At 38.4% G+C, this 13,072-nt stretch overlaps 1 protein-coding gene across 1 annotated transcript in view; it reads left to right on the top strand.

The window, feature by feature from the left end:
• The first annotated feature begins 489 nt into the window (after positions 1 to 489).
• LOC101858897 (DNA repair protein complementing XP-C cells homolog) overlaps positions 490 to 13,072 on the top strand; it is a 29,538-nt gene continuing 16,955 nt past the window's right edge. Inside the window, exons 1-8 of the mRNA XM_005109554.3 lie at positions 490 to 578; positions 4,840 to 5,783; positions 6,393 to 6,483; positions 7,457 to 7,541; positions 8,849 to 9,058; positions 10,217 to 10,285; positions 11,187 to 11,270; positions 12,015 to 12,081. Coding sequence (XP_005109611.1) covers positions 4,880 to 5,783; positions 6,393 to 6,483; positions 7,457 to 7,541; positions 8,849 to 9,058; positions 10,217 to 10,285; positions 11,187 to 11,270; positions 12,015 to 12,081 — 1,510 coding nt within the window. The 5' untranslated portion in view covers positions 490 to 578; positions 4,840 to 4,879. The remainder of the gene's footprint in view (positions 579 to 4,839; positions 5,784 to 6,392; positions 6,484 to 7,456; positions 7,542 to 8,848; positions 9,059 to 10,216; positions 10,286 to 11,186; positions 11,271 to 12,014; positions 12,082 to 13,072) is intronic.

Here is a 13,072-nt window from a genome sequence, read left to right as displayed (position 1 = left end):
GGCCAGTTCTCTGATTGCGCTAGGCCTAAGCTGCAGAAAGCTAGGCCTAGGCCCCGCTAGACGCGACGCGCTTCGTTTCGATAAGGCCTAGGCTAGACGCGACGCGCTTCGCTGTCGATACCGCGCCTGGTTATTTTTAGCTCGCGTCTCAGCGGTCACGTTCGCAAATGCACTGTTGTCACGGACCGCGAGACCTCGTTTCCTGTCTCTATATTTTAGAGTCTCATAAGGGAGATCATTCTAAAATTTAAAACCACAGTATGCCAAATAAGCATCAATACAGTTCAAGACCAAGGCTTAAAATGCTTTACAAATCCACTTTGCTGCTATTTCCAAGGCATACTCCACATTTACCTGAATTTTCCTTTATTGTATTTTGCATCTTAAATTCGAAATAACAAAAAGACAAACAGTTGAAATGGATGGAATAAAATCATAAACAATTTTACACTAACCCGAAATTTATCTGGCATTTACCGCCGTTTCTCTTGTTATGAAAGCTGCAAACGCATGCAATTTGTCTAAACTTGAGAGCTGCTTTTTGCGTTATTTTGTATCATGATCTTGGAAGACTAGAAGTAAGTTGCAGAGGATAGAGGGATGCAAATCAAATGCATGTTCAAGGGGGAAATATAGCTTTCCTACTTGTCGTTCCTACCTAGGCTTAGGAGGAACCTAGAACGGCAAAAAAGGGACATTTGTGGCCGTTGCCTTTATATTTTTATAATTTTATATTTACTCACTCTTTCACGATTACGTCGAGTCTAATCTGTACAGTACTCCATCACAAATTTAGCTGAAGTTGTCAAAGTGACCAAGTACTCTTACAACTTATAGAAAAGATCTGATGATGTGACACAAATTTGCAGAGGGTCCTGAGTATATATATATATATATATCAGATCTAGATCTATAACAAATTATGCAGTGGCTACGTTCACGGCGCCGTGAACGTAGTCTGCAGGCTAGGTTCACGGCGGCGTGAATGTAGTTGGCAGGCTACATTCAGGGCGCCCCGAATGCAGTTTGCAGGAGCTGTTGACGCTACGTTCACGGCACTAATGCTTCGTTTAGACGGAGCGTCCACTGCCGGTTTAAAAGGCATGATGGGGGGGGGGGGGGGGAAATTTGGAATTCGTTAAGAAGAAGAAACTAAGCTCACAAATGTGGTAGCATCAATATAAATAGAGTGGAGAATTAAGTCATGAAGTAAAATTTTGAAATTTTATTCCTTTGTGTTGCTATGGTAACGCCTGCCATATATTGGAATGTCATGCCTAGAAAATGTAAACATTTCTAAAAAATCTATCATAAGGTTATACAGTGGAGTCCACTTATAATGAGTCCTGAAACAACGAGAAGTCTGTTATAAAGACACTATTCTAAAACCCTGTTTTTTCTCCTTTATCTTTGTAAATAAAATACTGCTATTGCGCAATCAGACAGTCACGCGAGTCGGGTATATTGCGGAATATTGCTGCTGCTGTGCATAGGCCACAGACCAATTAAACATATATTAAAACCTCGCCAGTTGAGAAAGTTGTTGGTGATCCAGCGAAACAAAGAATGGGTGAGCTCACGCGAACCAACAATGAAGGCCGGTGCGAATTGAGTGGGGAGGGTGTGGCATGTGCAGACAAACAGAACGCATCGCGTGATAGACCAGCCCAGTCTAGATTATTATACATGTCATGTGTGTATCTGGGCATACCGTGCCTCTCACTTCTCTGGTGCGGGATGGAGAGGTCACAATGCTGTGATAGATGAAGTGAATGTGTGACATGCGCAAGAAGACGCAACGCACCACAGGGTGTGGTGGGGTGGGGAACAACACAGCGGGCAAGTTACTCTAGAGCCAGAGCCCCTTCTGTCTGATCGCCAACGCCGAGCTGTCAACAGTGCTAGTGCTAGTCCTAGAGAAATAAACCTGATTCGATTTTTTATTTAGTAAGACCTAGAGATCATGTTGAACAAATCATTATCAGGGGAAATACAAAAAGGAATGAGCGGAACGCCAAACTCATAGATTAGGCCTACTTTACTATTTCCCTTCAATTTATTACTGGATCCCTTGTAACGAGAATCCTGCTATAACGGACATTTCGCACCGGTCCCCTCCCTCTCGTTATAACAGGATTCCACTGTATATGATTTTAAAATAAAAATGTTACAATAAAATTTATAAGTGGTTGTGCAGCCTTCTGTGGCTGTTTTAGAAGATGGACTATATTTGCATAATTTTTTATTTAGAAGGAAAGCCTTTTTCAGAATTGAGGTCCTAAATATGGGAATATTTTGACCACAAAAATCTCAGATCACAACAATGGATTAAATTTATAATAAAATCATTTACAGTGGAACTCGGATTTAACGAGCTCGGATTCAACGAGATGAGATAGATTCCCTGTTTTTTTTCTTCTTTAAAATCAATAAAAATAACCCCGGATTCAACGAGCACTTAAATCAGCGAGCTCGGATTCAATGAGGTCGCTGTCAGGGGGAACTGCCCCCACAGACGTGGCTTTGCTCATTTTTCTCCCACAACAAACTTTATCTATTCCCGGAAACCATCCATTGCAACTGCATTGTGAACGAGTATTCATTTAGCCGATTGCATGTGACCAATCAGCGGCCTTTTTTGTCCATACCAACACATGCGTTGTTGGCTCGTGCATGTGTCTACTCTGGCATGTGTCGGAGTCGGGTGGGCGGCCTGCACACATGTCGCTATGTGTGTGTGTCGGGGAGGGAGGGGGCGCATTAGCGATCCGGGCGTTGAACGCAAAATTTACAAGGAAGTGCAAAAACTATGGAGGCTGAAACAATATTCACAAAATCAGCGCAACACTGAGGTTTAGTGTATACATACAGCAGGATGCTGTGTGATGAAGATGCCAAATCTCATCAGATGCTCAATTTTTATGGCATTTATGACTTTGAAATTGTAAAAGATGACTACACACTTCGCATTAGCAAAAGTATGTTCAATGCCCTTCAGAGCTTCCAAAACACCAACAACGAAGAGCTGAACAGAAAACACATGAAGATTGAAAAACAGAGCAGTTACAAATACCTCACAAAACCTGGATGTAACAGTTACTTGTGTTCATTAGTTTTAATTTCGTTTTTGTTCAGGAGCTGTTGGTTTCTAATCGAGCACGAAACATTTTTTGCACATAGACCCTGTAAGATTTTGAACATCTGTCAGAGAGGAACAGAGGCCTGCAGACTACATTCATGGCGCCGTGAACGTAGCCACTGCGTATAACAAAACCACTAGGGCTGACATGACCTGTTTGGTTTTACCTGAATCAGCACTCTTCGGGAGAAGTGGGCCCGGCCTAACTCCATAGACATTTATACGCAAAATGGGAAACAAATACGGAAGTCGAGTAAAAAAAACTGAACTGAGTGATCTAGACCGATTTTTGACATTATTCTGAATTCTAACGGTTTTTTTAGTGTGCTGAGAACAATTTTGGCACTAAAAACTGCCACTATCCATTATTTTGGGACTCGTTAAATCATTGCATGACTTCAGACGTAGACGCGCTGTCTATTCGGCCATCAGAACTTCCGACAGCGAGAGGTAGAGGAAGCTTGCAGACACTTCCATCTTTGGTGCCTTGCAGTTGGGTACACTTAGATGTAGTCACGTGATCGGAGGGGTATCCTGGTCTGATGTCAAACAAGATGGGCGCCTTACCTAAAAATAGTTTGCATCCTTCTACGTTTAATTGCATCTTCTTTCTGCCCCCTCCTTCCTCTCCTTGGTCCCCTACTCTGGGTTCCTGTCTCTTTCTGCAGCCTTTAGATACCGCTACTCCTTGCAGGCTCCTTAACTTACCTGCTGTCTTTCAGCCACATCCCCTTTCTTGGTAGGAAAGATCTAGGCGCTTTTTCGTTTGTTACCCCAGGCCACTATCTTGGACCGAATGCAATTATGTTGGGCAGAATCAAATAATTATTCGGTCATTATCGATCAAACATCGTTGTATGTTCATCTTAATAACAGTTACTGTTCTCTTTGCTGTTTGCTGTTTTATCTATAGACGTCTGTTTGTCTCATAGGTTTTAGTGGTACCAGAGGATGGAAGGTCTCTTCTTATTTTAAAAAATGAAAATTGAGAGATAATACTGAAGTTTGGCTTTTTAATGTGACAAATTTTTTATTCTTAAGATTTAAGTCTCAAAAGACTCTTATAATAAAATAATATTATAAGGCTGGCGCTATTTCCCGGAACGCTCGGGAAAATAAACTTGGACTGTCTTTCTCCGAATGGTTTTCATTCTCGAGATTTGTTGGTTATTTGCGAGCGCGCGCGTTTGTGTGTGTGTGTGTGAGAGAGAGAGAGTGCATGTGTCTATTATAAGGTGTGAAAGGGGGGGAGGGCGTGGAGGGATTTTTTTTGTTTACATGAAGGATTTTACTTTTTGCTTTAGGGGTGACTAAATGCAAAATAGGTTACTGCTGTAGTCAAGCAGTCTTGTTTTCTCGCAGTACCTTTTGAAGGCATTTACAAATGAAGTATGGTCCGGGAATGTTGCCGGGAAGTATCTGAATATTCTGAAGTAAAAAAATGTCTAGCTCTAGAAATTGAATTTGATGCAAAAAAATGCTTCTTCCCAGTCCTCACAGAATGGCAGAATGAAATCAATGAAAGATGAACCTTAAATCTGGCAAATAACCTAAAAATCTTGATAATGGATTCCATTCGAAGAAATAGTGGTCAAGTTTATTTTCCCGAGCGTTCAGAGAAATAGTCACTTAGATATTATAATACATGGAAAAGAGAACTTTTTGTCTTCTTCTCACTTACTTTTGTTTTGTTCCTACAGATTGGTATTAGATTGCCCAGTTTAAATAAAGAGTGATAGAATGCCTGCTCATGCCAAAGCACCCAGAAAGGAACATCGAAGTGATGTTCTTGATTCAAGGAAGAGGAAATCGGTTACATCAGTTGCTGTGATAGAGCCCAGTAGCGAAGATGTCTCTAAGGCTAAAAAAAACAAGCAGCTGTCAAGTAAAAATGTTTCACAGAATTTGAATTCAACAGCAAAAGCAACTTCGAAACCTGAAGTTAGAAACGGTAACATTCAACTAAAGAAGAGCACGGTCAATGCTAAGAAAAGCTCAGTGGAAGATAAGAAAAAAACAGTTAAAAGGAAACTTGACACAGTGGATAAGACCAAAGAAATTGTTAATGCAAGGTCAAAATCCAGAAAGACAGACTCTGCCTCAGTGAGCTTGGATTCCAAGCCCCCCAAAAATACCACTAAACTACAGGCACAAGATAACTCTCTCAAAAAGAACTCTGCCTCTAAAGAAAAGTCTTCTACGAAGGGTCGTGTACCTAAAGCCAAACCTCTTGAAAAAGATTCACCTGGGATGAAAGAGGAGCAAACTTCTAAAAAGAAAAATGCAAAAAGTGTGGCATCAGTTACTGGAAAGCAACGAAAACCTGTTGGTGGTAACGAGAATGACTCAAAGACTTCAAAAAAGAAAAACTCGAGGGTGAAAACTGCTGATGGAAAGCAGATAAAAGATCAGGGAGAAGGCAAACATTCTGCTCCACCAGCACTTGATTTGAGCGATCCTATGGCAATGTTAATGATGATGGAAGGACGCTCTTCCGGTGGTCAGAAACCTCACGCTCTGTTGCCGTCGGCTTCCGTGGACAAAGGGCCATCCACGTCTACCCCTAAAGTGTCTAAAGATGACGACGTGGCAGCCATGACAGACTCTGAGAGTGATGGAATGTCCGACTGGGAAGATGTGCGAGGTAACTTATGACTTATCGCATTGTAACTAAATGTCTATTTTTATATTTAAATTTCATTTGAGTGGGTTACTTTGCCTTTCTTCAGTGAAATTCTTGACCATTTGTGTTTTTGCATCGAATGAAAAACAAAGAAACCATTATTTAACTATTTGGTTGCATTAATTTATTTTCTGTGGAATGAGAATTTAGGATGTTTGGTAGAGCAAACTTTGACAAAATTCATTATATAATATATATCATACTAAGGCAATTCTTTTCAACTATGAATGGGTCTTGATATGGACACGCTGCATGCATAATGTTGATCCCTAGCTCTTTTTTTCTTGTAGACATGTATAGTGAAAGTGTTAGGATTACAAAAGGATGCAAAGTGTAAGTGTTAAAGTGGAAAAAGGGATAATTGTATGGTGTTCCTTATCTTAAATCGTGAAAGACTGAATATCTTTTAGAATCCATCCTTTGACCCTTGCACATGATATGGGTAGACTGTTCAATATAGTGCAGTTACCTCTTAGTCTTTGTTGCTAAAGGTACATGGATATGAAATGAACGTGATCCTAATCATTTGTGTATTTTAAATTAAAAGCATGGCTTACTAATGTCAAACAGATCACACAATTGCAGAGGAGAAGTCACAGCTGCCAGACAAACCAGTTGAGATTACATTGGAATTGCCAGATATTTTAAAGCAAAAGAAAAGGTTTGTTGTGCTTTTCTTCTTTTTCGTTTGTCAAGCCATCACTTGGGAGGTAAATGTTGTGGACATAATTTTTTTAGGAAATGAAACTGCAAAGTAAGGTTTCAAAAAAATGATAAGCGATAATACTATATGATGTCAACTATCAAAATAGTTTCATGTTTTTAAAAATAAATAAATGATTGGCATTCTACTCTATTCACTCTTGTCTTTACTTATTCGTATATACAAAGGAAAAATGACTACACTATGATATTGTTGCCATTGTGATAAGTACAGCTAACCCCAGCGGAGTAAATTTTACAGAAGAAGTAAAAAACTCGTTTGGTTTCATCATGCAGCAACTTGGCAGCTGGCTTTATTTTTAAAGTTTTAGGAGCATTCCGCGTGCTTTGAGTGTAAGACTGTGCTGTAAGCCATTTTGAAAATTGCCCAGGAGAAAGAAAATACTGATTCATTGATGTATTTTTCAATTCATGAAGTTCAAATTTTTGCAGTGTTAGTGAAGCAACTTCAAAACCAGTGACTGTAGTAACGACACAGAAATTGGTTTTGTGTACAGTGAATTTCGTAAAAGTAGTGTCTGATGGAGTCTTACACTGAGCCATGGATTGTTCGTCAAAATTCAGACCTGACATAAAATACTTACCTGATTCATCTCATTTTTGGAAAAACGATATAGCCAGTCTTATCTTAAGAGCACTGTTATGCTGTTTGCTAGTAGTCTCAATTTTTCTTATTAAATATAGATCTTCAATGTTGATTTTTATAGATTTTATTATGTTTTGAAATAAGTGAATAAGTGTACTGGAAATTACTGATATATTCTAAAGAAATAGGGAAAGGAGAGAGTGAAATAGATGCAGAGTCTTTTTGCGTTGAAAATATTCTTGATTTTTGTATGAGCCCAAGACTGATTTCGAGATCGGTTCAGTTTGTCACTATCAGCAATTTGTCGTATAATTTTTTTTTTCAGGAAGAAAAAACCATTTGACTGGAAAGCTTATTTGCAAAGAAGAGTGAACAGGTTTAAAAAAGAAGTTGCATTGGACATGCACAAGGTACTGTGGTCAATTGATTTGTGTTCACAAGTGATATTTCTTTAACTCCAAGATTAGAATATGAGGCAACATTTGCTTTGTTCTAGGGGTTATATAATTGTATTAGATAGTGTCTTTCATAAATCATATGTACCTATCAACTAGGTATAGGCAATGTGGCAAATACAAATCTCATTTTATGTCGTCTCAGCTCAGCTACCTCTTGTACCCAATGATTTCAGGTGGTGAGAGTTTTGAGCGCTTGTGACACAATTAGTTTTTATAAGCACTGAGGTTTAGAGGTGTTACTAGAGAGTATAAAACACACAAAAAAGATGAAGAAGGGATGACAATGATAGATGGTTGATAGGAAAGAGAAGGGTGGGGCTGAAATGAGGGGGATGTACAATATTCTTCAAGAGTCTCTTTGATGTCATCAAGACACAGTCTCAGTGGCTGTTGTATGTTGGGTTTTTTTGCTTTGGTTTTCTATGAGAAGGCTGCCTTATTAAATCTTTTGCTTGGATTCTTTCTTTTTTTATTTCACGAATCCCAATTCTGTTGCCAATATTTGTAAGTTATGTTAAAATGTGCCGACATGGTACAAGTTGTTATTCCTCAAGAAAAACAAGTAAAATTGAATGTGATGATGATGGTGGTTAAGATGGTGATGCTGTCATGTTAGACAAGATAATCTTGGTGTTAGTTTATTTCTTTATTTGGCGCTTACTCAAGATCCCCCCAGGCTGTCCCGAAGGACAGGCAGGATACAACCCTCATTCCTCACTCCTTGCATAGAGTGTTGCAAGGAGTGACTATGAATTTGGAAAATAAGTCTTGAGTCATTGGTGATATTCTTTTAAGACCCTACAACCTCTTGTCCTTGGGTCAACTGTGGACCACCGAACAACTTGATTTGGCCCTCAGACTACCACTCAAAAATGTTTTTTGGGACAGATCTTAAAACTATCTTAGCAGTCCTGTCCTATAATTTTCATGATGGTTTTTTTTTTAAACTTAATCTGTATTCATTTACAAAAAGTCACAAATCAGTGGCCACCCTATTTATTATAGTTAATCCTTTTGGACTCTCTGTTTGCCAACTTTTTATCTCATCTTTTGAAGTATAATATTCTTACAAGTTCATTGTATTTTTTTTTTAATGGTCTACAAAGAGTTTGGGGGGTGGGGGGTGAAAGATAGGAAGGGCTGTTCAGACAGTGAGCTATTAGTGCAGGTTTAGATCGCATTATATCTACAATTTGGTCTTCCTTTTCTTCTTTTCTTTGAGGTCCAGTAATTCAATCTGTCTTTTCCATGCACCCCAGGTTCACCTGTTGTGTCTTCTATCCGTGGGCCTGCAACAAAATGAAGCTCTGAATGACGAGACGCTGACGGCCGTGGCTTTGTCCTCGCTCCCGTCTCAGTTCACAGAGAACATCAAACTGAACGAGGAACGCCTGGTGGAGAATCTGCTGCTTTGGTACAAGAGGAAGTTCCCTCTGGACCAGGTCCAGCAGTGCTCCGATACGCGCTTGGCAAGTGATATGTTCTTCCATAATGTGTAAAAATATGTGCCATCCCGCAGTTTGTAACAAAAATTGGGAAGAAAAGAAATGGAGAATGATATGGGACGTCCTGTAGTTTGTAAGAAAAGTTGGGAACAATAATAAAAAGTTGTATTCGGGTTAACAATTGCATGTTTTTAAGTGTCCAACTCTAACCTTTAACAGAGTGTCTGCAAAATTCAAATACTCTTTTTGTCTCAAATTACTCAATTAACCAAAATAATTACAGTTGGTGCTGCTATTTTAAATGAATTAAAGAACACTTTTCAAAAAATGTTACCAGCTTCAGTTGGTTGATTCACTACCATTGTCAGGCGTTATTTTTACTTTTAATTTTCTTTTACCAAAACTTTTATTGCAAGGGAAATAAGCAAGTTCCACCCTTGTCATGATTTGTTTGGTTGGTTTTGTACCTTGTCACAACACTTCTGTGTAGTTTTTCATTTGAAACAAAAAAAGTTGGTTAAGCAAAGGTTACTGTGAAGTTTGTTTGTTTGTTGTTTTTTGTTTTTTGTTTTTTTAAGTTGGCTTATAGACTAAATCTTTGTGGTCCGATTGATATAAAACAGATGTACTTTGTTATCTCAAAATTGTTCCCCTGCATTCCTGATTGATACCTGCAGTTCCAGTGACATTGCTTCTACCATCTTTACCTTTTTCCTGTATTAGTTCTGTTTGATTTTTAAACATTTTTCCTGTTTAGGTTCTTTTACAGTCTTAGGGTGAAAGATAACAACAGGTGAGCTCTAGAAGTATGTTATTGCATTCTATAAACTCGCAAAGGTTTATGTACCGGCTTCTATGGTGTAGCAATTGGGAGCTTCGCTGCTCATGCAGTAGACCTGAGTGTAATGCTCGGATGGGGAGAGTTTTTATCGAGTATCTTGGTTTTCTTGCTGGGATGTTGTATCCCTCTCAGCCAGGTTGATCCTGGCTGGGGGGTTGGAAGCCCGCTACTTAAATGATCGAAAATTGTGTCAATATGGGGGGGGGGGGGGGGGGGGGGGGGGGGCGTAACAACACCTGACCTAACTTTTTTTTAAATTAAAAATTAATGTCTAAGATACAATTTTGTACCACCTTATTTTTTGTGTCCTCTTCGTTTAAAATGTTTTTTGGTTTTTTTAGGTGCCATCTTCAACTCTAGTGCAAGCTTTCTCTGAAGGGAAGGTCACTGATGCAAGGATTTGGGTGCTTGTAAGTGTGTGTCAGTTTTCTCAACCTAACCGCCTTTTGTCCAAGACAATCTGTGCAAACGACCTCTTCCCAACTTGCGTTTTTGGGGGGGTTTTAATATTATAATTACAACACAGTTCGTTTTCTGTTTTGATTTTTTATATTTAATTTTTTGCTTTGAAAATATTGTTCAGTCATTTTTGTGTGTTCGGTTTGTAGATATGTTGTTGTTTGTTTTGCTCTCTTTCATGCTGATCTGTGAACAGAGTGCCTAGTGCAGTAAATAATAATAATATAACAATAGATTGCATTTTGAGGAAATGACAAATGCAGTTTATGGGACACTTTAATAGACAGAAAAACATTGTACATCTAGCTCTCACTGACAAGACTGAAGACATCAAAGCAGGGGTAGACCCAGAGCAATTTATTTGGAAAGCCTAAACTGATGGATGACTGAGAAAAATCATGATAATGTCCGTCTTTTGAGAGTATCTGAGCAAAGGAATGAATGGAGAACTATGATAGTCAATGTCTGTCGCAGATCTGGCACTTGATGATAATGGTGAGATTGCATTTATATAGCGCTCTATCCAGTAAAAGTATAAGCTCTGAGTGCTTTACATCATGACATGATAACAGAGTAATCTCACACAACTACACACACAAACAAAGGAAAGAATATAAACCAGAAAATCAGTTCAACCATGTAAGGAAGAACTTTCTCTTCTATACATTGATTATAAACACATATGTACAGCAGTGGAAACAAGACTCATCAGCACTTGCAAATTCAATCCAGCAAAGACTTTTTTAACATATGTGTTTTAAGCAAATTTCCAAATGTATTTAGATTTTAAAAGTAAATTCCCAAAATCTTACTTGAGGGACCAGCTTTTGAAGTTTCAATTTGTCTTGACAGGTTTTCATTGCTCTGCTGAGGACTGTTGGCTTGACTGTGAGAATCGTGCTATCCTTTCAGCCTATCCCATTCAAAGTGACAGAGGTATGTTGCTTCTTATTTTTGCTTGATGATTGTGCAATTGTTATAGGAACAGATCATTACTTATCATTTTCACCCTTGCTTTGACAAGTGGGAAAACAAATTGTTCCAGCATCCTGTTTTTATGAATTTGAAATAAGATGGTTGCTATTAGCCTGAAGTTACGAAATCTACTTCAAGTATATCAAATCAAACCCTGTATAGATGTTTATTTTCAGTCTAGTTATGAATGTAACCATTGTAAGCTTTCTTATTTTGTTAATTTTGACATTTTTTCTTATTGTGACAAAAATATTTTGTTAAGCATTGTGAGGGCTATGAATATGCAGCGTGAAAAGAAATGGAAAAATTGTAAAGCACAGAAAAATTAAGTTTGACAGATGTTGAATGCATGGACGACTGGACACAAATAAAAAGTATGTCTGTGTTGGAACTGATGGAGCAAAGAAGTAAGCTGAAGGTCATGACCTCTCTTTTTCAGTCCACACTTTGTGAGAGAAGTAAATTTGATGTGTAAACGATATTCAATTACTGATTTGAAAAGAAAGTTTCAATGTGTCAAAGTATGTTGCCAGCTGTCAAAAGTAAGAAGCACTGTGCTCAACAAGCCATTACCAATGTTTCATTTTTCTGTTCAGAAAATGACCCGGGGAAAAGAGAGTGTATTGAAAGCATTCTCTTTCCTATAGTGAACATTTTTTTTTCTTGTTTTTTACTTTTCTCATTTTTTTCTTTAAAATGTCCAAGGCTGCATCCACAAAAAATGGCAAAGGAAAACAACCTGTATCTGGCTCAAAGAATGTGAAAAAGAGCTGTGAGTATCCACTTTTTGCTTGTTTTTAAACATTCACTGAAGTTATAGATGAATTTCATTCATCTATTAATTGATACAAGAGTTAAAATTAGTGATAAAATAACCGCCAAAGTTTGGTGTTTTGCAAAGCACGGGTGTCCTTGGAATCTGCAAATTTACTTTTTTCTAACTTTCATTATTTTGAAGAGCGCCTGATTTCACCACGATGACTCACATTTGTATATTAGTTTGCCTTTTTTCACTGACTTTAGCGCTATGTGCTGCAATGAGGACCTATTTCCTGACTTAACTTACTTAGTAACTTGGTTAGAGAATAGGTATCATCGCTTGCTGTACAATGATCAATTGCTGCTCCTCCCTCCTGTCCAGGATCCACGAAAGGGTTGACTTGCTGATCGTGCTGGTTAAAAAAGGAAATAAAAGTTGATTTTTAAAATGTGTTTAAAGAGAAAGAATTGATGTTCTTAAAACATTTCAGTCTTATTTTTAAAAGTGAAAAGAGACGTTCTGATGTGGATGCAAGACGCTTTGAAATTGCGAAACTATATGCAAGTGACGATTGTTTTCTGCCAACTTTTAGAGTATCGGCAGTATCCTCCCCTTCTAATAAGTATTCCTTTTTTTTTTAGAATAACTACAACAGGTTCACAGTTTTTGTTGTAAAATAAAACAATTTTATGAAAGAAGACATAAAATAATTACCACATCATTGCCACCCTTTCTTTAGCAATGCCCACATAGCGCGTTTTGTTCTGACGATTTTTGGCCCCCGCAGCGGGGGTGTTTCGTGGGACGCACTAACGCAAAGGTTGTTGTCTTCAACTCGCTCTCTCGCCGCTTCTCGTGAATGGATATGAATTAAACTTGGCAGCCAATCAGAAAAGAGGTCAATCTCGTAGTATGCAGTTTGACAACATTGTACCCATCCTAGAAGCAGTCGAAAATGTTTGCGAAAGTTGTTGATGTGGTGCACTTTGAAGATTTTTCGGAG

This window comes from Aplysia californica, unplaced genomic scaffold (assembly GCF_000002075.1).
Source record: "Aplysia californica isolate F4 #8 unplaced genomic scaffold, AplCal3.0 scaffold00789, whole genome shotgun sequence".
Taxonomy (NCBI): Eukaryota; Metazoa; Mollusca; class Gastropoda; order Aplysiida; family Aplysiidae; genus Aplysia; species Aplysia californica.
The sequence above is the reverse complement of the archived record's forward strand: the minus strand, read 5'-3'. Positions and strand labels throughout refer to the sequence as shown.